We start from the raw sequence: 20,583 nt of genomic DNA, 5'->3' as shown, positions 1-20,583 counted from the left end.
GCCTGCAGAACACGGCGCATTTCATGCTTTTGGGGAAGCCTTCAATCTTGTTTCACGGACGACCCACGTGCCGAATGAGGACGTGACCGGGTAGCGTGTGGGGGAGCTACCGGTGATGTCCGCGTCCGCGATACTCAGCTTTTCAGGGGATTGCCGAGATTCGCGACCGCTCATCACACGAAGGTATCATCGACGCGCCGTTCGTATGTCTCTTCGCGGCTTATATCTATCCGCGTGGGGCTGCGGGCACTTGTTTCAGTCACTATCGAGCACGTTAAGTTGACGGTGTGCTTTCGAAACCAGATACTGCAAAGCAATGAAACAATTAGTATTGGAGCGTTTGATGGGACCAAGTGGAAGCTGAACGGGAGGAGCGGCTGTGTGGGGTTGGACAAGTGCTTTGTGTCATGGGCTAAAACCGCTCGTCTTCCTAGCCATATAATGATCTTGTTAGCTCTCGTGCACGCTGTACTTTGTATTTTGGTTGCAATGCAATTGTAACCGTATAACACCACTTTGTTCTCGTCGGAGTCAATCGAAATCGCAGCTTCCTCGCCCTGTCGTTCTCACGGGTTTCGGTATATATGTACTTATCTATGAAGCCCGGGGTGTACATGTCTTCTCACAAGTTTCATTTCCCTTCAATACTTGCCATGCAGACACATCTTGCGATTTGGCCTCTTCCACCTCCCCTCGTCGCATCGTATGGTCAAAGTGCTGCCTTTCAAAGCCTACCGGCCCCCGGCCGCTCTGGCAAGCACAGTAGCTGCCCCTCCTTACGACGTTATCTCCTCTGATGAGGCCCGTAGATTGGCGGATGGCAAAGAGGACAGCTTTTTGCGCGTAAACAAACCAGAGATCGACTTGCCTGCAAGTCTATCCTCTTATGACTTGCGGGTATACGAACGCGGCGCAAAAAATCTCAAGGAGTTCATCTCCCGAGGCTGGCTTCGCAAAGAAGCAGCCCCCGCGTACTATATTTATTCCCAACGGATGGGTGATCACATTCAGCATGGGATATGCGGTGCATGTTCTGTGGAAGAGTACGCGACGGGGGTGATCAAACGCCACGAGAAGACGCAGGTGAAGAAGGAGAACGACCGGACCCGCCTGACCTACACGCAGAACGCCAACGTGGGGCCCGTCTTCCTCATGTACAAGCCCCACGACGCGCTGGACGAGATCGTGCGCACGGTCACAAGCACGCGTCCGGCGGAGACGTCGTTCGTGGCGGATGACGACGGCATTGAGCACTTGGTCTGGCTCGTGAACGACGAGCCTACGGTCAGCTCCATCCGCAGGGCTTTCGAGAGTATTCGCTTCTCGTACATCGCCGACGGCCACCACCGCTCTGCCTCAGCGTTCCGCGTGGGAGAGATGAAAATCAAAGAGGCGATTGCGGCGGGCAAGAACGTGACGGGGGACGAGTCTTTCTGCCTCTTCTTGGCTGTCCTCTTCCCTGCCAACCAGCTGAAGATACTAGAGTACAACCGTATTGTGAAGGACCTCAACGGCTTGACGGAGGATGAATTTTTGAGCAAAGTGATGGAGAACTTTGAGGTGTCGAAATCGGGAGGGGAAGAAGTGAAGCCAGACGAGGGGGCCGGCAATGGAGGAGAGCCGCGTCCAGGAGGCAACAAGATCGTCCGACCAACGGTGAAAGGGGAGGTGGGTATGTGTCTGCGGGGGACCTGGTATCGGCTAAAGGCGCGGGAGGCTTCGGTCCCCAAGCACGACCCTGTGAACTCGCTGGACGTGCAAGTAGTCTACAACCACGTGCTTAAGGCGGTGCTGAACATCGGGGACCCCCGGGAAGACGAGCGGATGAAGTACGTGGGAGGCGTGCGAGGTCTGGAGGAGCTGGAGCGGCTTGTGACAGGAGAGAGGGCCTGGGGGGCCGTGGCCTTCGCCATGTATCCCGTGTCGGTGGAGGAGGTTATGGACATCGCGGATGCAGAAGCCCTCATGCCCCCAAAAGCAACCTGGTTCGAACCCAAACTACGATCGGGCTTGATCGTGAGGTTGTACGACGACTCGTAAAGGAGACAGAGGGATGAATGTGATAAGTGAGAGATTTGTCAGTCGCCATGCGTTGACCAACCAGAGTACACCGAGCTTGACAAACAGATCAGTCACACTAGGAAATGGAAATGCGCGATTTAGGTAAAACACGCAAAATTTAAGAAACCAACCGCAAACAATGCACATGAAAAAGAAAATTTGCACAAGGAAAGATTACATAGACGCTACTTCCCAATCAGAGGGCTGCCTCCGTGGCTCCTGGCCAAGACTTTTTCTTTCTGGCAAGCGGTTCGCTTTCTCTCGGTGTTGTACACCGCATATTGGCCGTCGTGACGCACGAACAGCTCTAGGACGTTAAAAGATTTCGCATCTTCCGCATCAAATTGTCACACATCAGCCAATACGATGAGATAGGACCCGCGTTACCTCATGAAGCTCTACGGGCACTCAAATCCAAACATCTAAACGCACACAATTTTCAATACCCCCGCTCCTGTTTTGGTACGTCACCATCTTTGTTTTCTCTACGAATATAATGTCTTACGACCCCAGACCATTACCACTAATGCCTTATTAGAACAGGGGTAAAAAGGAAAGACGTACACTACACATGAGCTCAGCTCGCAGCCTCGCTTTGAGCTTTCGTCCGCTTTCCCTGACACTACCCCACGCCTGTCAAGCACTTTTCCACCACCTCACCATCTCACAGGGTGGTGCCCATCTCACTGTCAGTCGCGTTCTTCGTCTATCTTTATCCTTCGCTCCCGCAGTCTTCCACCGGCTAGCGCGGCGCCCGAGACGGGCACAAGCTCCCCCTTTTTCTCTCCAACGCCCCCCGCCCTCTTTACCGGTAGTTGGCCGGGACGTACTTCTCCGCGTAGTCCTTTCCGAACTTGGCGACCCACTTGGGGTGCTTGACCAGCCACCACTCCTTGGGGGGCTCCACCATCCACTCTTCGGGGATGTCCTGCTTGAGGTACTTCTCCGGCAGGGGGTCCGGCCCGGCCCATGGCCACTCGTCCTTGTCTGCGGACGCCGAATGCTCCACGGAGGGGTCGATGTATTGCTTCCAGTCCTTGCTCAGGAAGGCCTTGGCGTAGTTCTTGGCTTCCGCCTGCTGCTCGGGGGTGAGAGCTTTGTAGGCCTCCGTGAACTTCTCCTTAATCTCTGCCTCCGACAATTCGGATCCTACACCGGGGACGGAATCGAATCCGGAAATAAGAGAGGGAGGGACTGTGAAGGGCTCGATCTCGGCCTGGAGCTGGGAAGCAGATTTATCGTTCTTGATGCCGTACTGCTCCATGCCCTTGCTCAACATGTCCGCCTGGCCTCCGAGAGAGTACTGGAGGGCAGCAGCTGCCGCTGCGGCAGAGCTCTTGGTCTCCTTCTCCAAAGACTTGGCCAGTTTCGTGGCCTTCTCCTGCACATCCTTGATGTTACCCACCATGTAGAAGGCTTGCTCAGGGATGTCATCGTAGGTACCGCGGAGGATCTCCGTGAAGCCGGAGATAGACTCCTCCAAAGGCACAAACTTGCCCGAGAAACCGGTGAAGACCTCAGCGACGTGGAAGGGCTGGGACATGAAACGCTGCGCCTTGCGGGCACGAGCCACAGTCAGTTTGTCCTCCTCGGAGAGCTCGTCCATCCCCAGAATGGCGATGATATCCTGGAGAGACTTGTAATCCTGAAGCAGCTTCTGGGTGTCGCGCGTGGTCTTGTAGTGCTCCATGGACACGTACTCGGGGTCCATCAGACGAGACGACGAGTCCAGGGGGTCCACGGCGGGGTAGATGCCCAACTCGGCGATCTTGCGGGACAGCACAGTGGTGGCGTCCAGATGGGCGAAGGTCGTCGCGGGAGCAGGGTCCGTCAAGTCATCAGCGGGCACGTACACGGCCTGCACGGAAGTAATAGACCCTTTGAGCGTCGAGGTAATGCGCTCCTGCAACGTTCCCATGTCCGTGGCAAGCGTGGGCTGGTATCCGACAGCAGAGGGGATGCGGCCCAAGAGGGCCGACACCTCGGCACCGGCCTGGGTGAAGCGGAAAATGTTGTCGACGAAGAGCAACACGTCTTGCCCTTCCACATCACGGAAGTACTCAGCGATCGTCAACCCCGTCAGGGCGACACGGGCGCGGGCCCCGGGCGGCTCGTTCATCTGGCCGTACACAAGGGCGGCTTTGGAGCCCTCCGTGGATCCGGTGTTCTTATCGATCTTGATGACACCGGACGTCATCATTTCATGGTACAAATCGTTTCCCTCGCGAGTCCGCTCGCCCACGCCCGCAAAGACAGAGAAGCCACCGTGGTTCATGGCCACGTTGTTGATCAGCTCCATGATCACGACCGTCTTCCCCACACCTGCCCCGCCGAAGAGGCCAATCTTTCCGCCCTTGGAATACGGGCCGATCAAGTCAATGACCTTGATGCCCGTAGAGAGGATAGCATCGGACTCACCCTGCTCGGTCAGGAGGGGGGCCGGGCGGTGGATAGACCAGTGCGCAGCCGCTTTAATGGGACCCTTCTCGTCGATGGGTTCACCAATCACGTTCACGATGCGGCCTAGCGTACCCGGACCCACCGGCACCTGAATGGCGTCTCCCTGGTCTTTCACAGGTTGTCCGCGAACTAAGCCTTCAGTGGCGTCCATGGCAATAGTGCGGACCACGCGCTCTCCGATGTGTTGCGCCACCTCCAGCACCAGGCGGGGGCGGCCCTTTTCTACCTGCACCTCAAGGGCGTTAAGAACACGAGGCAGTTTGTCGTCAAACTCCACGTCAACGACAGCACCGATGACTTGCAGCACACGGCCATCCTTGACTGGGGCCTCGGCCGCTTCTGACATCCATCGCCGCGCTGTTTTTGTCAATGCCGGGAAAAGTGGGCCGATTCAGGATGTCAGCCTCGAAAATTTTTCTCGCACAAAGTATACTCTAATGACATGGCCTCAGAGAGCAGGCTTGCAGACACTGTCCGACGTGCAAGCTCCTGGACCTGTCGAGCATCCCGCCCAACTTACAAAATGCAGCAGGTGTGGAAGCGCGGGCGATCCCCTTGAAGGAGGTCAGGCCTCTCTTGAGCATTCGGCTTGCAGCAAACGCCATCCTAAAAGTGTTTTCAAGTAGGGGGCACGTAAGTGAGGGTGTGGTATGGATTTCTGGAAGACAGCTTGTCTTGAGCACTCTGCCACTCCCAAATGCATTGAAGAGCATGTCGCTTGTAGGTCTACTAGATGCCAAAATCCTGAAATCGCACCATCCTCTTCCAACTCTTATTCAATAGTGTGTCAACTACACGAGTTTGTGTTGGTTGTTGTGCAAGGACGCAACTAATTAAGAGACAAGGAGAGGGGGCCAAGCCAAAGCTTTGCTCGTCCTCGTGCGTCCCCTTACACTTGTCGTCTTCGTACCGTGACTTACGACCATACATCACGCCCAAGAACGAATAAATCGAAAAGTACAGACACTGTTTTTTGAGAGGCGGCAGGTACATGGGACAATGACGTCCATCCTAGGCGTAAAGCACGCGGGTCGAGAAGATGCATGATGACTAGGGGGGGCCGGCGGGCGTTGCCAGACGGAGAAGGGCACACCGCCCGCCAGCCAACCAGCAGCACGTGGGTCAGCAGCAAATAAATGGTCATGTACGAACAGAACCACCAGTGTCAAACGATCGCAAAGACGCACGCAAGTGATGTATTGACGGCTTGCCTTTTTGGAACCCTCGCTCAGGTAGGCGTGTCGTCCACCTTGCCGGCAGCGTGCGCTTGCAGCCCACGGGGCGAGAGGCAGCGAGAGGATTCAGATATCTGACGGGCTGGAGGATGAGCCTTTAGGACCCCACGAGAGGCTTGCAATGGGTTCCAGAATCGGGACTCTTTCTTCCTAAAGACGGAGCGAACGCAATGATGCTGGGGTGAGCTGTTGTTGATGTTTACATTCTTTACATGTGTGGCATTTACATGCTTTTGTCCGCCATGCTACTTACTAATGGACTACAGAACTGATTTTTCTCAACATTTCTGGGCTTCGAGGAGATGTCTTAGCATGCATCGTCTTTTTCGAGCAGCTTTACACATGTAAGGTGTGTCAATCTCATCCCATTCATCTTCCTTTCTCCTTTTATTTTGATAGCACTCAGCAGTAATCGCTGCATCGCCTCTTGCCCTTCCAGTAATGATGTGCGAGCAACCCACAGCAACGCCTACCTCCTCGCCCCTCTGGTGTTCTCCACCTATTCGATTTCGTGTCAACAACGGCACAAAGTAGGTTTGACGTCCCGGTGTCGCGTAATTACAATTAGTTGGAACCACCACCTCGACGGGACACCGTGTGTAGGTACAATCCGCACGACATAAGTCCAGATCACGACTAAGGTAACCTGTTACACGCCCGCCAGGACGCAGATGGTAACTTATTGGACGAATACGAAAGAAAGGTGTGAGAGGCCGAAATGCCCAAGAATAAAGTTTTTCCTGGTCAGCGTTGGTGGAACCACTTGTCAATGGTTTCACACGAGTCTCGCGGTCGAGCCGGAGGAAAGGCTCTTGTTTCCTTTCAACTCGACGAAGCGACATTTCCAAGCCGCAACACCAATCTTCTCTCCCCAAGAATAGAAGATGTATAGAAAAATAGATATACACTGTATTTCTTATCACCTGCCTTCACGAAAAAGATAGACGAGCATCGGCCCCCGTCTCCTCACCTGACTACGAGGTCCAAGAAATGATGCCAGCGAGAGCCCCCCGTCGAAGCCAGAACACGCGACTCGTTCTCCGCCTCCGGACCCAGGAGGGGGAGGGGGAAGTCGTCCATGAGAACTGCGGTAAACATATCCATAGATGGCAAGGCTTGCTGCCAAAAGGCGTGCACTAGGACGATACACCTCTCAAAGCTGTCTGTTTCCCTGGTCTGTTGCTTCTTGTTAGACTCTCCCTCTTCAGGACGACCTTCATTGTGGCTTCCACTTTCCTTCCTGGCGCTTTGGTCCTCTTTTCTCCAACTGTGTTCCACGCTCTCCTTCCAAAGCTTAGCCCGCTCCAGGACTCCAGTGTCACACTCGATTATCACGTGGCGCCGCGGCCGACGTCTTTGAATGGCCGCTGCAGAGTAACCCAGACCCCACCCGATTTCCAAGACCTTTAAAATGAGAGGAAGAAAAAGAAGTGTTGAGGCAAAAGTCTCACCAGTCAACACGTAGCTTGCGTCAACGGCGCCCCTCCACGACTCGTGATGTTGATAGGCTACAAAATATGTGTGCTCGCGTGTGTTTGTTGTCGGGGCAAGTAACTTCCATCGCCAAACGCATCTTTTGAATTACAATCCCTGTACTGTCGCTCTTTGGCCCCCTTTCCAGTATTTAACGACCTGAAAGCTACGCACCTCATCATCAGCCTGGACATTCAAGGCTTCAACCAGCTTTTCCATGTATTCTTTCTCCCACTCCATCATCACTATAGTATTCGTGCCCAGATAAGGTTGTAGTGCCTCCGGAGCAGGTACGATACCATCGTCATCCCTTGGCTTCCCACTCCTTTCCATGCCTGCGTGCTTCTTCCCTCTTTCGTGGGACTGCAAGGTACGCATTACGAGAAGCTCCTTGCCCTCTGGATCCCTCCCGTACTCAAGACGAGAAATCTGAGGTATCGAAGCAGCGGTCTCGGCCATTTCTGCTTGCAGACCCCGAAGGCTGCTGTTATAAATAATTGTAAAGGAAGAGTGAAGATGAGAATGGGGTATCCGTAAAAGGCTGGAGACCACGACAAATAAACTCAAAAAGTACCCCAAAAGAAGAGGCAGCGATCAATGTAAATTATTGCTGCGTGACGACATTTTTGATAAATGAATTGGCTCCTGCCCGCACATTAAGCGGTGGTTAGTTCGGCCCGAGCGCCAACAGAAGAAAAGTAGCCTGATGGCGTGAAGGAGGGCGTGTGGCCATGTTGAGGATCCTGGCGCCAAGGCGCAATTACCCGATCACCCTCGGGCATTTTGCAAGTGCCATACTCTATCAACTAGGCCATTATTTACTTCGTATACGCCTCCCAACATGGTGCCAAGGTATAAATAGGATACAACCACGCTCGGCGTGCCTAAAAGCTCTTCGGGGCCGCGGTTGGCATTGCCGTCGTCCCGGTGTCACGGGGGCCATACGATCTTCTGATCTTCGCGTGCCTCCTGACAGATGGTCCGGGGGGAAACTTTCGAGGCCGAGTCTTAACCCGCGGTGCTCTCATACTCTTGCCTGTCTTCATAGAGATTCATCGGGGTGCGCGTTGGGAGAATTGGGAAACGGGTTCATGTCATGTCTGTGATCATCTGCCTGGCTCCATGTCGTTCTTTTGGCATTCAGGTGTTGGGAGAATCAGATGGCACTTTCAGTCAGAACAGTGTGGTGTTCTTGTGCTTGACATCAACTGGCAGCCCCAGAATAAAATGGCGCGTTCGGTTATGAAAACACATGTGTCAGATCTTCTTTCCCCCCCTCTAGTCTGTGATTACATCATTGTTTGCACGCAGCACGCGTGGCTTGTGTCAGAGTCTTCCACCTGTGGCGCGCTCAGTGACTGTGACGCCTATGTCTCAGAAGGCATCTGCTACCGCCAGATCCGCTAGTTGATTCGTTCCGGCCTCAGCTTTGACACGCGCCTTCTAACACCGCAGCATCCCTCACACTTGCACGGCAGGTCACTCAATGCACAAGCCACTCGACAGCATGAACAGCAATGTCCTCCTTGCTCGTGTCTCCTTACGGGATAATTTGTTGTGTGTCTGTGACCTGAAGGGGGTGATCGTCTTCGCCTCAGACGACCTCCTGTGGGCGTTGGGGCTTCAGGGGCCAACCACGCGCCACATTGGAGCAAGCCTTTTTGATTTGCTCGCCGACGAAGATGTTGAAGAGTATAAGGTAGGGTATGGTGGGTTCTTGGTGGAGAAAAGTCATAGGAAGGCAACAGTTTCTGCCTCGAACGCTTCTGCCCCTGTCGGCAGCCCGAAAAAGCGATTTTTTGTGCATCTAAAAATGATTCTACCCCATGTGTAACCTCGCCCTAATCAATACGATCACAGAATTCACTGCGAAGGAAGTCAGGGTCGCTTCTGAGGTGCAAGCAAAATGGTTGCTTCGTCTGGCTGGACATTCAATGCGTGTCTCATGTACCTCCCCAATTAAAGCGCGCTTTGAGTCGAGTACAGAAGGCGCGCGCCGCTGGGTTCCCCTCTCTCGTGTGCCTTAACAACAATAGCATCAGTGAGAATGTGAACCTTATCGCCGACATAAATCGGGCAGTTGCGCCCCACGCTATGAATAATAGCCCGCTTAACCACCAGAGCAAGGCCTTGGCCTCCGCCTCGTGTGCTTGGGCGGCGGGGAATGTCGTCGGCTTGGAGGAAAACGTATTGACCAAGGATCGCACACTCGATTCCTTCCTTACGCCTGCTGGTCAGGAGGAGGAGAGCGCAACAAGGCCTGCAGATAAGGCGGTAGGGGAGGAGGACGCGGTAACGGAAGCCTCGGACCCGGAGGAGGAGGGCATCTACGCCACTCGCGCGGAGCCGCAGGCCTCGGTCGGTGCAATCAACCCGTGCCTTCCCTCCTTTGGCTGCCTGACCTTGGAAGACGGTGCGAACCAGGGCCAGCGGGCGACAAGGAGCTTGTGCACCACAGCGTGTACCACCTCCTCCTCCGTCTCCTCCTCGGAACAGCTGGGGGACGGCTTGGCGTTGTGGACCGACGAGGAGCAGCTTCGGCAGCAGCAAGAAGAGGCGGCCATGGTGCGAGAGTATTCTTTCCGGGAAATATTCGAGTACCTTAGCGCAGGGGCCAAGTCCATGAGTCATGCCACCAGCTTCTCCCTGAGCGGTTCCCGGGCCTCGTCGACCCTGAACATGGGACCGTCCACAGCAGCCGCGAGTCCAAGCTCGCCGGCCGCCGTGCTGGCTCAACCATGCCGTGACTCTCGACCCTTCAGCGAACGCGTAGCTGCCAAGTGTCGTGCTGCTCCTGAGGAGAGCTTTCTTTCCAGCCACGGTCTGGCCTCCGGGTCGTCCTCCTGGCGCCTTCAGAACAAGTACAAGGTCAGCGGGTACATGGGGAAGGCAGCTGCGACTCTGGGGTTAGGGACGGTCAAAAGTGCTGCAGTGGGCGCCTCAGCGCTTCGTCACGTCCCCCCCATGCTGGATGAGAGCGGGTGGGATTGGTATGTGGATGTGTGATGCTTCAATATCACAAGACTTCGTACCTGATGGGGAGGGTGTATACATGTGTTTGTATTTTAAGTGTCACGTGCATGTTTGCGTCAGTGACAGTTAAGTGTGTGTTTGTCTCATAGAAAAGTGGACAAAATGGGGAGAGAATGAAGATTTAGGCTGCACTAGCGTGACATGAACCATATACAGTGAGAAATGTGCTAGCGTGGGAACTGCCTCATTTAAACGCAGTCATGCATGGCTCGTATCGGCACCTGCACTGTGATATCTATTGAATGTAGGATACAGCAAGACAGAATGAGAACTGGAAATGACAGGAGTGAAAACGTCATTAGGACAGCAGAAAATGCGCGGATGCGGCAGGCTCCCTCCGAGTGGTGGCTCGGAGTCGTGTGGCCGCCCGCTGTCGCTGACTGCACCACTGCGCATTTTCCTTTAGACTCACGTACAAGGTACAATAGCCAGCAACACATGAAATTCAAGGATCAAAACTTAGACTTTCGTCTAAGAGCATCTTGAACGGCGACGTCCAACTACAGTCTGCACGGCACAGGCAAAGTCTCGATCAGGATTACGAGAAATCCTGATTTAGGAAGAGACAACCAAATGATATGGCGCATGTAGTATGAAATTGAGCAGAAAGTCGGCAAGAAAAGTGTTTTTTACAGGACAACGGGTACGAAGCTCAACAGAATTCTGAGGCCGTAACCGAAGCTTTTTCTTGCCTCAAATTCATTTTGTTTCATTTGGGAGAATTTTCTTACCTTCATCTTCTGGTGTAATCTCCAAAATTTCAGCCTCGTAGGAAAAGCACACGCATCGGCAGTTGACCCCCTTCCATACCAACAGATTCCTTTCCTTCTACCCTTCCAATCGAATTGTTCACATGGTTTAATTATTAATCCTATCAGTTCATCGACATTTCCGCAAACTTAATTTCTCACCAACCGCTGTTGGTGGACAACAAAAAGCGCGCATTCAAAGACGTGTGCCTGTCTTCCTGGAAAGCTTTGCTATTATTTCACGTCGCCTCAGGAGCGTCGACTGCGTAACGCCTCAGGACCTGGAGCTGCGCTCGAGTCAGGACCCCTCGCACAGCCTCATACGTACAATCCACGCGCTTACTTGACACGCATAAATCTTTATACAACGTTCCTACAGCCGATGCCATCTTTTGCAAGGCCTCCAACTCTTGGGTCTTCTCTTCAGAAGCCTGGGATAGGATGGCTTTGACTTGCTCCTCCTGCTCGCCTTTCAACTGTAGCTCGAAACACAACAACGGCCATAATGTCTGTCCATCCTTTGCTTCCCATCCTGTTGTCTCACTCTCTTGCTCCTGTTTCTCCTGTATAAGAGTTTCCCCGATTTTTGCTGCTGAGATGCGCTGTGACGAAGATGCCTGTTGAGTCCATACACACGCTCGTCGATTAAGCCACATCCAGAAGCATGCGTGAGGTGGGAACAAAAGACAACGCAAGCGAGCGAATCGATAAGCGCGCAATGCTTGTCTCTCATCCTCTGTACAATCTTCCTGAGAACGCAGGTTGCTTTCTATAACGTGGCGGAGATCTTCAAGCTCCATATTCGATTGACCCAGCTTCGCACTCAAATTTTCCAGGTTTTCCTTCTTACGTCGACGACTTTGACGTGCACTCTCGCGATTTCTTGCGAGACGTTGTTCTCGACGGTCAGATTCGGTTAGAACATTTCTCGTGTCAGTTGTTGGAGTGACCGCTGCAGTAGACTGATGAGGTAATGATCCACTCCTAAAGGCTGAAGGAGTTTGTTTTCGAAAGACTGAAAAGATGGGTGGAAAAGACCTACGCTGGGCATTGTCCATACTGCTGGTACCTGCATATATAGTGAATAAGATCAAACCAGAAGCTGTTGATCCATCACATACGATGTCGAGGTAGGTAGAGATAATAGACACAGCCGGGGGGGGAGCAAGCGAGAAGGGGCAAATTTCAGCGAGGGCGTCCTAATGTACGACTGAGAGGGCCTGCTACCGCGACCGGGCGAGCGCGGTGCTTCTTGGGGCGTAAACTTCCACTCATATGCTCAACTTTGGTCGATGCGTGTAGTCATTATAAGGTTTCTCCGGTAATGATCGCTCATTCGCAACTGTTCCCCCCCGCAGACCACGGAAGAGACCCCACCTGCCCAAAGTGGGCGGATCGATCGAAATGGAACAGGCCCAGACGCAGGAAAGATACGCGAAGAACCATCTCGTTGAAGTCCAGGTCAGGCGTACTCGACGTGCTCATTCGATGTCTGCTCATCGTCAGCACGAGGCCAGGTACGCTTGGACTTACAAGCCTAGTGCGTACAATGCTGGTGAAGGGTATAAGGGTTTGTAAGCTTGCTTTAATCGGCTGATCTTCCGTTCCGAATCACTTCACAACGATTCGATTGCTTGTCATCAAGCGAGTGGAGGGATGGAAGGGCTGCATATTGTAAATTGTACATCGACATCCCCATACATGGCCATCCCAATTTCCAACGCTAAATTTTCCGCTCCTCTTTTGTCAACATGGTCGAGCTTGGAGACACTTATTCCTATGTGCACTACATTTACGATAGAATCACTTCGATCACACCAGAAATGAAACAGGTTATTATCGCCCTTGGAATTCTTACTGGCGTAACTGAGGCTTTTTGGTTGCAGCCTGTAAAGCAAAGTTCAAGAAGCCATTGCAGGAAGCTATTCGCTGAAGAACCTTCTTCAAGCAGTGTATGCGATAGCAGCTCGCGTCAAGGTTTTTTGCAGACTCTTGCAGGCCAGGCCGCACTCGTAGGGTTCGGGATGACTGCGGGCCCACTTTTGGTGGGTGGCAAGGCTGGCGTTGTCCAGCCCGCTCAAGCAGCGGGCCTGTCGAAGGTGAACAGCGAGTTGGCAGGCTACGGGCTTCCACCCATTTTGGACGTTCCGGGGGGATTCTCCCCTCTTGTTGAAGTGTATGGAAAAGCTGCGGGCGCGAAAAAGGAGCGCGAGACCCTGCTGGTACAATTTCTATATCCCAGTCTGTGGGTGGTGAGCAAACCTAGTATAGATAAGAATGGCGAGGAAGGTACGATTTCCGCGGGCGACTACCAGAAAGGCGACTCGGCTGCATTCTACGTTGAAGAGGGCCCTGCGTCTGGAAAACTCGAGCAAGAATCAGCAGACTACTTCGGGGAGGTTGTGAAGCGTGCCATCGGGCAGAAAAGCCAGAACGTGTACCAAAATTTCAAGGTTCTCAAGAAACGCCCTGGAGCTAAAGGCGCCAACGGGGCGCAGTACACGATCGTCGAATTCAAGTACGAGCTTCTGACGGGGGCGGGTTTCACTGTTGATCGTAAGGGAGTCGCCAGTGTCACGCAAGTGGGCAAGAACGTGCAAGGTTTGTGGGTCGCCACCACGGCTGCGCGGTGGAAGAAGATCGGTAACGATTGTATAACAATGGCTGATTCCTTCCGCGTCTATGATGGCATCGCACCCGCTTAGGAGACAATCGACAGGATAGGTACAGAGTAGCCAATTCAACAGTGTGGGTACTTAGTATTTGTTACTGGAATTGCCAGTAATCACTGATTGTGCGGCGATGTCGGTACGCACATCGCGCGCACGGATTTGCCTGTTCTGTTACCACCACGCTCAAAGCAGAGGACATGGGCCCGAGATGGTGGGACAAATGGGATGTATTGCGCGCGTCCACTTCGCAGAAGATGCGATCTAGAGCTTGAAAGAATTTATTATTGTCATAACTTTTGCCTCGCGAAGGAGTGATGAGATTTGAATCAAATTTACGTTGACTCAACCTTTTCACATTTATTTGATGCTAAGATTTTATTTAAAATTAAAACTTCTATATCATCCCCTCGATTCTGATTAGGCCTGCAGATGCCAGTTTCCGTAGTTTGCTTGCAATTGTTGGACTGCACAAATGTTGCTGAAGAACACGTCCACTTTTGCTGGTTGTACAGTTGTGTAGGATCACCTGCATGGTGGGGTCTAGTAGAATGTCGCGCAGCTCGTGGTCTCGGAGAATATGAATGGCAGCCTCTTGCTCTTTCCTATCTCTTTCGATGTCCTCCACCAAGCAAATTTTTTGCTTGTTTGCGAAAGCCCCTTCAATCAATGGACCACGACACCGAGAAAGCGCAGAAGCTTCACTGTCGACTTCTTCCTTTCGCAGCTCGGGAAAGTTTGCGGCTATTACATCAACAATTTCCTCCAAGAACTTCATGACTGAAGCATTGCCCTGGTACCTGGTGATGGCAGCTTGAGGATCGCAGGCAAGTTCATTCAGGACAACCTTTAATTCAGGATTTTTTAGTTTATTTTGAAGCGTTGGTGGAAAGACCATTTTTCCAAGCAGATGCTTAGAAGACGACGATCTGGTCGAGCGCTGCTTGACATTCGCCCTCCTCCCATCATTCCCCCCCCCCCCAATTCTGCTTGCCAAGTTTTAGAGTCAGTTATTCCCTCCTTTAAGAATCCATTCTTGAAACCACTCCCACAAAAGTCATCGGCGGTAGACACTTCTTTCGGTGTGCTACATTTTCGAGGGCTTCCGTGGACAGCAATTATCATTTCATCTAGTAAAGTCAAGCTTCGCTCTTCCTCCTCTTGCATGATGTAAAAGTTACCTGTGCGTAGATCGGCAGATTTCAGCCATAGACTTTTTCATATTTTTTGCCAACATCTTTTAGAACAAGCCTTCCAAAATATTTTGCAAATATATCGCTCCTAGTCTATGCAATTTGTTTTTCATGTAAGGTTGGGAATATTTTTTTCCTTAGATCCTCAGATTCTAAGACCTTCAAGTAAGCAATAGGAACTCGGCAATATTGGAGAAGAAGCTCAAAGGGAAACCTTGAATGTCCTCACCATGTATTCATGAGCATGTTCTTGCGGGAATGAGAAGCCGCAATAACGGTTGACGAAGATGGCGCTATCATCAGCGAAATAGCGATTAACGGCCCATAGAATCAGTGTTTGCAGTGACAGGCAAAATCGGTGGATGTTCATCAGACACTGCCTTTGTCTCCATCGGCTGGCAAAAAGGGATAGGAACAGACATTATTACAGGTCGCGAGCAGTATATACATCGCGGTTTTGGAAAATGTGCCGAACAACGATAAGAGCCGGGCCCATAACGAGATGCTCATGATGCTCATGGCTTACCTCCATGCTCGTAAAACCAACAAATCAGTGGAATTTATTGATTCTGTGGCGCCGAAAGTCTAGATTATTTAACTAACCGAACATTACTAACCATAGGGTTTCATGTTAAACATGCCGTTGCACAAGAAGCGCACTCTGCGGAGGATGTTTGTAGCGGTCACGCCCGCCATTGTCCGTACTCTGCTATTGGGCACTCTTGCTGTGGTCTGCGCCTTCCCGTTTCTATTTTCTTCCTTAAGCGAAATAGAGCCATTGACGTATAGATTTACATTGCCAAAAACTTCACTTAATGCTCTGCGTTACGAAGTGGCATCCGTAAAAGAGGAGACGCCAACTCTCCCGGCGCGGAAACGTCAACAGGAACAGGATGAACATCAGTCCAAGAAGTTTGTAAGGGCGGTCACCTCCGCTAGAAGCGCTCCAGAGAAAGCAGTTGGGACTCATGGCAATTTTAAGACGGCTGCAGCTTCACTTCCTGCCGCACATATGGGCTCTCACCTTGACAGTGGTGATAAGAAAACACCAGAATACCACCAGAAGATGGAATTCATCGTTTTAGAGGGCTCTGATCCGATCAAGAAAGCACTTGTCCAGCACCAAGCTAAAGATGACATTCACGTATACATGGACTGGCCCTTACCCGCAACACGATTTTCCCTTCCCAACTATCGATCATTGGAATCGGTGCTCACGCAGTACCCGAATGCGCACGTCCGCATTTTGATGGTAACACCCTCCCGAGCTGCGCGCCATGACTATGCGAATACGCTATCGTCTACACAATTTGAAAAATATCGCAAACGCGGTTACGATGTACAGTTTGAGGTCCTGTCTGAGAAAACCGTGTTGGAACTTCATGAGCCAGACCGTCCCGGATTCACGTATTTCACCACTGTGCTCTTTCCTCGCCTGGAGAAGACAATATTCGACGAGTCTTTCTTTACGAAGACAGAGAATGCTGTCCAGGATTTCAAGACAAACCACTTCTTTCGCCTGTTTTCCCTCTGGCGCACTGGCGGCATTTACACGGATTTCTCCATGTTGTTCATCCGGCCTCTGCCGCCCCGAGAGGCATCTTGGAGCTTCCCAGAAGAGTGCGGCTCCGTGACGTCAAAAACGTCGGCAACCGATGCCACCGTTCACTTTAACGACGAACACTGGCGGTACTCGGGCAGCCAAAATCCGTATGTCCTGCACTTTGAAGCGCAGAGTCCTGTACTTGGTTGTGTTCTGTCTCGCTTTGACGACAAGAGCGACACGCTGCACGAGTGCATGCTCAAAAGTACGAAAAGCGGTTCCGATTGCCTGCAAGAATCATTGGTACGGTGTGGTGCATCCTCTCCGGGCGCCAAAGGCGACTTAGCCGACCACATAGAGTCCTTCGTCGATTGGTCAGCGTGTAATAGCAGTCAGAGCGGAAAAGTTGTGCCACCACCTTCTCGTAATGTTGCAATGCTGGCGATGGCCCGCGAGGCTATGGAAGGAAGCTGGCAAGTTTCATCAAACCTGCGCGCGCTTTTTGAAAAGAATGTCTACTTGAATCGCTGGCATCCCTCGCAGGTTGATTCGCACTGTGCGAGGCAGTGTGACTTCTACACGCATGCCGTCGCCCGTGCGCGAGCTCCTTTCCATCAAACCAAATTCTCCCTGTCAAAAGAAGATGCAGAGGCCTCCAAGTATATTTGTGCACCCTCTATCATTATACCAGGCGCTATGAAGGCCGCGAGCTCGAGCCTTTTCGCAGCCATTGCCGAACACCCGCAAGTGTTGCGACCAATACGAGGACAGGGCTTCAAGGAAACAGGCACCTACATGAATATCCCGGGTAAGGATCACTTCAAACATCGACTGCAGGCTTTCCCTTTCATTGAACCCGGCGAGAACTTTGTTGCGATCGATGGAACTATGTACTACCTGGATAGAGACGAGAGTGCCAAGCAGATCGTTGCCGATACTCCTAACGTGCGAGCGATCATCTCTCTCAGAGATCCAACACTTCGGGCATTTGATCAATACCGCAGCGATTTCTTCAATGGAACGGAATCATTTGCAGACGCTGCAAAGCTTTCTGTACCAATTTTACGAACATGCTACCAGGAGCATCTCGCGCATGTTGACATCCGTGCTCTTCTACGGCATGGGAAAGCATCAGAATTGTCCGGGCAAATTGATTTTTGCACGTCCGCGCTGATGCGCACGCCATCCCGGCGCGCCATTTTAACTTCTTTATACTTTCCTCAGGTGTTGCGCTGGTCCTCAGTAATCAGCAAAGATCGGCTTTTAGTAGTCACGAAAGAGGAGCTGAGTCGCGATCCCGAGCCGGTTCTGGCCAAAGTCTTTGAATTTTTAGAACTTTGCAAATTCAAGAAGACATTCAAGGCAGAAAACATTTCCACAATGCCCATGCCAGCAGGATATGGACTTACAGAGCAAGCCTTGATTGAGTTGAACGAGGCTTTTCAACCATGGAATCACGCTCTTGCCCGTCTCGTGGATCGTCAGTTTGATTGGCCGAGCCCTAGTGAAGCGCTGGTCAAAGCGAAATTGCAATTTCATCGCATTGTCATCTTTCAAAAAATTGCCAATGCACAAACAACTTGCATGGATTGTAAGCGCATTCACGCACATTTGGCTGCTCAGAAGGGTGTCAACCCTGATACTGATATTGAAGTGGTCGCGTTGCGTCACGACGATTTAGCCTGGACAGACGTCCTTAAAGCGACTGGAGATAGTGCAAAGTTAACAGACTCCATGCCATATGTTTTTATACAAGGTGTTTACGTCAAAGATTTAAAAGGTGGCGAAGAGCATGATGAAGGTAATCTGAATACGCTTGTGGTTGCCTTGTCCAAAGCACATGAATTAGGAAACCATCGGACCTATGAACCTTTTTTAGATGACTAGAAACCTACAAACTGTGAACATAGTAGAAGGGGAGTAATGACGCTTTTAAAGAAATGTAACCAATGAAATGAAAGAGTTTGCCTATTAGGAATAGAATTTGTGCTAGTTTTAAACAAGATCCGTCTTTTCAATGCCATACCAATAATTTGGTCGGAATGTCTACAATTTATCGATATACTTTGCGCAGCACACCTTGCTGCACTCGCGTACTATACGCCTATAGATGCATTGCATATGGTTGTTTGAATTTAACGGTTCAGCGTGTGAAGGGAACGATGTCATATGTTCCATGGCATTTTTTCATGAATGGTTTGACGTTATGAATTCATAGTTTTCATGATGACAAATCCAATCGAACATTCCGTGTCTACCAAAATCAATTTTGTAAGTATGTAGTACGTTGCACGGTACTTCAATTCAAATCATGAGAAGAAGCCTTCATATTTGAGCAACGATGCGAGTCGTATTAGCGTGGAATACGGCGGACCAGCACTACAGATTGCCATGCTTTCTTCCACTTTCAACAGCATTTCGGGGGGGGGGATAAGGCCCTCTTGTCAGATCGCCTTCTATCCTAGACAACTGTTGCCACGAGAAAGCCAACAGGCCTATGAGCGCAACCACCACCACCTCACTCCTATTCGAAGTTAGCTTCACGTCCAGTAATCGTTTCCCTAGGGTTCCTATTAGTAAACCTGCCCCCAAAATTCGCGGCTTCCACCGTCGTACACAAGCAAGCGCTCGGCTGCAGGACGCGCAGTGTCGGGTATGCTGATGGTATCGATCAAGGAGTACGTCAGGAAGTGTCTTATAATCAAGCTCCTCAAGAGCATCCGCGGTTAGAGCACCGAAAGGACCGCCTTTGCCATACGTGTCAATCCATCTCCGAAACTGGGCTACAAATAAGTCAGCCTTGGTGGGCATGTAGTATCGCTTGACCCAGGAAGCAGAACTGCTGCCGGCAGGGTCAAGTAATCTTCGCTCCTGCACTGCCAGAAAAATATTGTCGTCATCCAAGACCCGGTTTTGTTGGAGATGCTGCATCCAGTCCGGAATGCTGAGGAAGATGGCGCGCCGAAGCCTGGATGCCCAGGACCTCCCTCTGAGCGGAGAGGCAGGTGGTGTAGTATTAAAGCCACCAAGGCTACCCGTGTCAGTGACCGGATCGGGAAACTTGAAAGGAAAACGCGCCAATATGCGGCATTGTCCTGGACGGGAGGGAGTGGCGTACGTGACGGTCCACGTGGAGACCTCAGGGGTGGATATGAGGTGATGCATGTAGCTAGGAGCGTTGAAAAGGGTTTCCCGCTCAACACGCCCCAAGTGCTTCTTGGTCATGGGACTCGCCGGGATGTTGCGCTCCCAGGTCCCTCGGAACCCTGCCAGGGTCACCTCAGAGGTGAGCTTCAATGGCACAGGACTCGCATAGGAACGGCGGCCAATTGTGGCATGGTGCGTGAAAGGCACGTGGGATGGATCCAAGAGGTTTTCTTTCGCTTGCTCATACGAGTAGGGCACGTCACGGCTCACATCCAAGCAAATCAGGTCCTCGTCCACAAGCGGGGGGCACAAAGGGATGAGATCGACGCTTGGCGTACGGCCGCATAAGGACTGCAATGACTGTCCCCACACCCATATGATACCCTGAGCGACCGTTGTAGGATAGGCTGCCACAGTCGCCGCCGTCCGAGCGTCTGGAGGGACCTCACCGTCCTCCAGCTGCGGGATTCGAGTGCACTTGCCCAGCTTTCCTTCGAACGTCCATCCGTGGTAAGGGCACTCGATGCATCCCGTGGATGGATCAATACGTCCCTCGCTAAGGGGTGCAAGACGATGTGGACAGGCATCTTTGACCGCATTCCAGCGCTTTCCATTGTTGTCCCACCATATTACAATTGGGATGGACAGAAGCTCGAAAGGATAAGGCCTCGTTTTGTCTGTCACTGACTCGAAGGCGATTGGCCACCATTGGGCCTGCCAGTCAATCGATTTGTATGTATTTACCATACTTGACTCAGAAACTGCATATACTTTTACTTGTGCATCGTGCGGCGGATTAAAGGGCCACTTAGTCGGTTGCGAAGATAAGGCGAATGAGTGCGCGTGATGGGACAAAAATAGCACAGCAACTAAGCAATATAGCCGAGATGCTTTCGGAACCTTGGAGTAGATGGATTTCATGGCCGTTTATTTCTCTTGGAAGTGTGTTTCGTTGACAAATGCCGGTGTCTAGATCAGGTGTGACCCCGTAGAGTACACCTGAGGATGCGAATTTGCCTC

At 51.8% G+C, this 20,583-nt stretch overlaps 5 protein-coding genes across 5 annotated transcripts; 3 read left to right on the top strand and 2 right to left on the bottom strand.

Moving 5' to 3' along the window:
• Positions 1 to 656: 656 nt before the first annotated feature.
• NGA_2110900 (repb family protein) lies at positions 657 to 2,235 on the top strand (the record flags this gene model as incomplete). Its single annotated transcript, XM_005856239.1, has 1 exon — positions 657 to 2,235. A coding segment is annotated over one exon (1,384 nt), but the record flags the coding sequence as incomplete, so codon positions are not given.
• Positions 2,236 to 2,266: 31 nt separating this feature from the next.
• Positions 2,267 to 5,141, bottom strand: ATPEF1B (F-type H+-transporting ATPase subunit beta; the record flags this gene model as incomplete). The annotated part of the gene is made up of 2 exons (XM_005856238.1): positions 2,267 to 4,878; positions 5,042 to 5,141. Coding segments are annotated over 2 exons (2,112 nt in total), but the record flags the coding sequence as incomplete, so codon positions are not given.
• A 5,801-nt stretch (positions 5,142 to 10,942) lies between these two features.
• Positions 10,943 to 12,083, bottom strand: NGA_2104100 (bzip transcription factor; the record flags this gene model as incomplete). Its single annotated transcript, XM_005856237.1, has 1 exon — positions 10,943 to 12,083. A coding segment is annotated over one exon (833 nt), but the record flags the coding sequence as incomplete, so codon positions are not given.
• A 738-nt stretch (positions 12,084 to 12,821) lies between these two features.
• NGA_2003000 (uncharacterized protein) lies at positions 12,822 to 13,976 on the top strand (the record flags this gene model as incomplete). Its single annotated transcript, XM_005856215.1, has 1 exon — positions 12,822 to 13,976. A coding segment is annotated over one exon (895 nt), but the record flags the coding sequence as incomplete, so codon positions are not given.
• Positions 13,977 to 19,967: 5,991 nt separating this feature from the next.
• Positions 19,968 to 20,201, top strand: NGA_2126900 (accelerated cell death 1; the record flags this gene model as incomplete). Its single annotated transcript, XM_005856241.1, has 1 exon — positions 19,968 to 20,201. A coding segment is annotated over one exon (234 nt), but the record flags the coding sequence as incomplete, so codon positions are not given.
• Positions 20,202 to 20,583: the final 382 nt, after the last annotated feature.

This window comes from Nannochloropsis gaditana, assembly GCF_000240725.1.
Source record: "Nannochloropsis gaditana CCMP526 unplaced genomic scaffold scaffold018, whole genome shotgun sequence".
In the NCBI taxonomy this organism is placed as follows: domain Eukaryota; class Eustigmatophyceae; order Eustigmatales; family Monodopsidaceae; genus Microchloropsis; species Microchloropsis gaditana.
The sequence above is the reverse complement of the archived record's forward strand: the minus strand, read 5'-3'. Positions and strand labels throughout refer to the sequence as shown.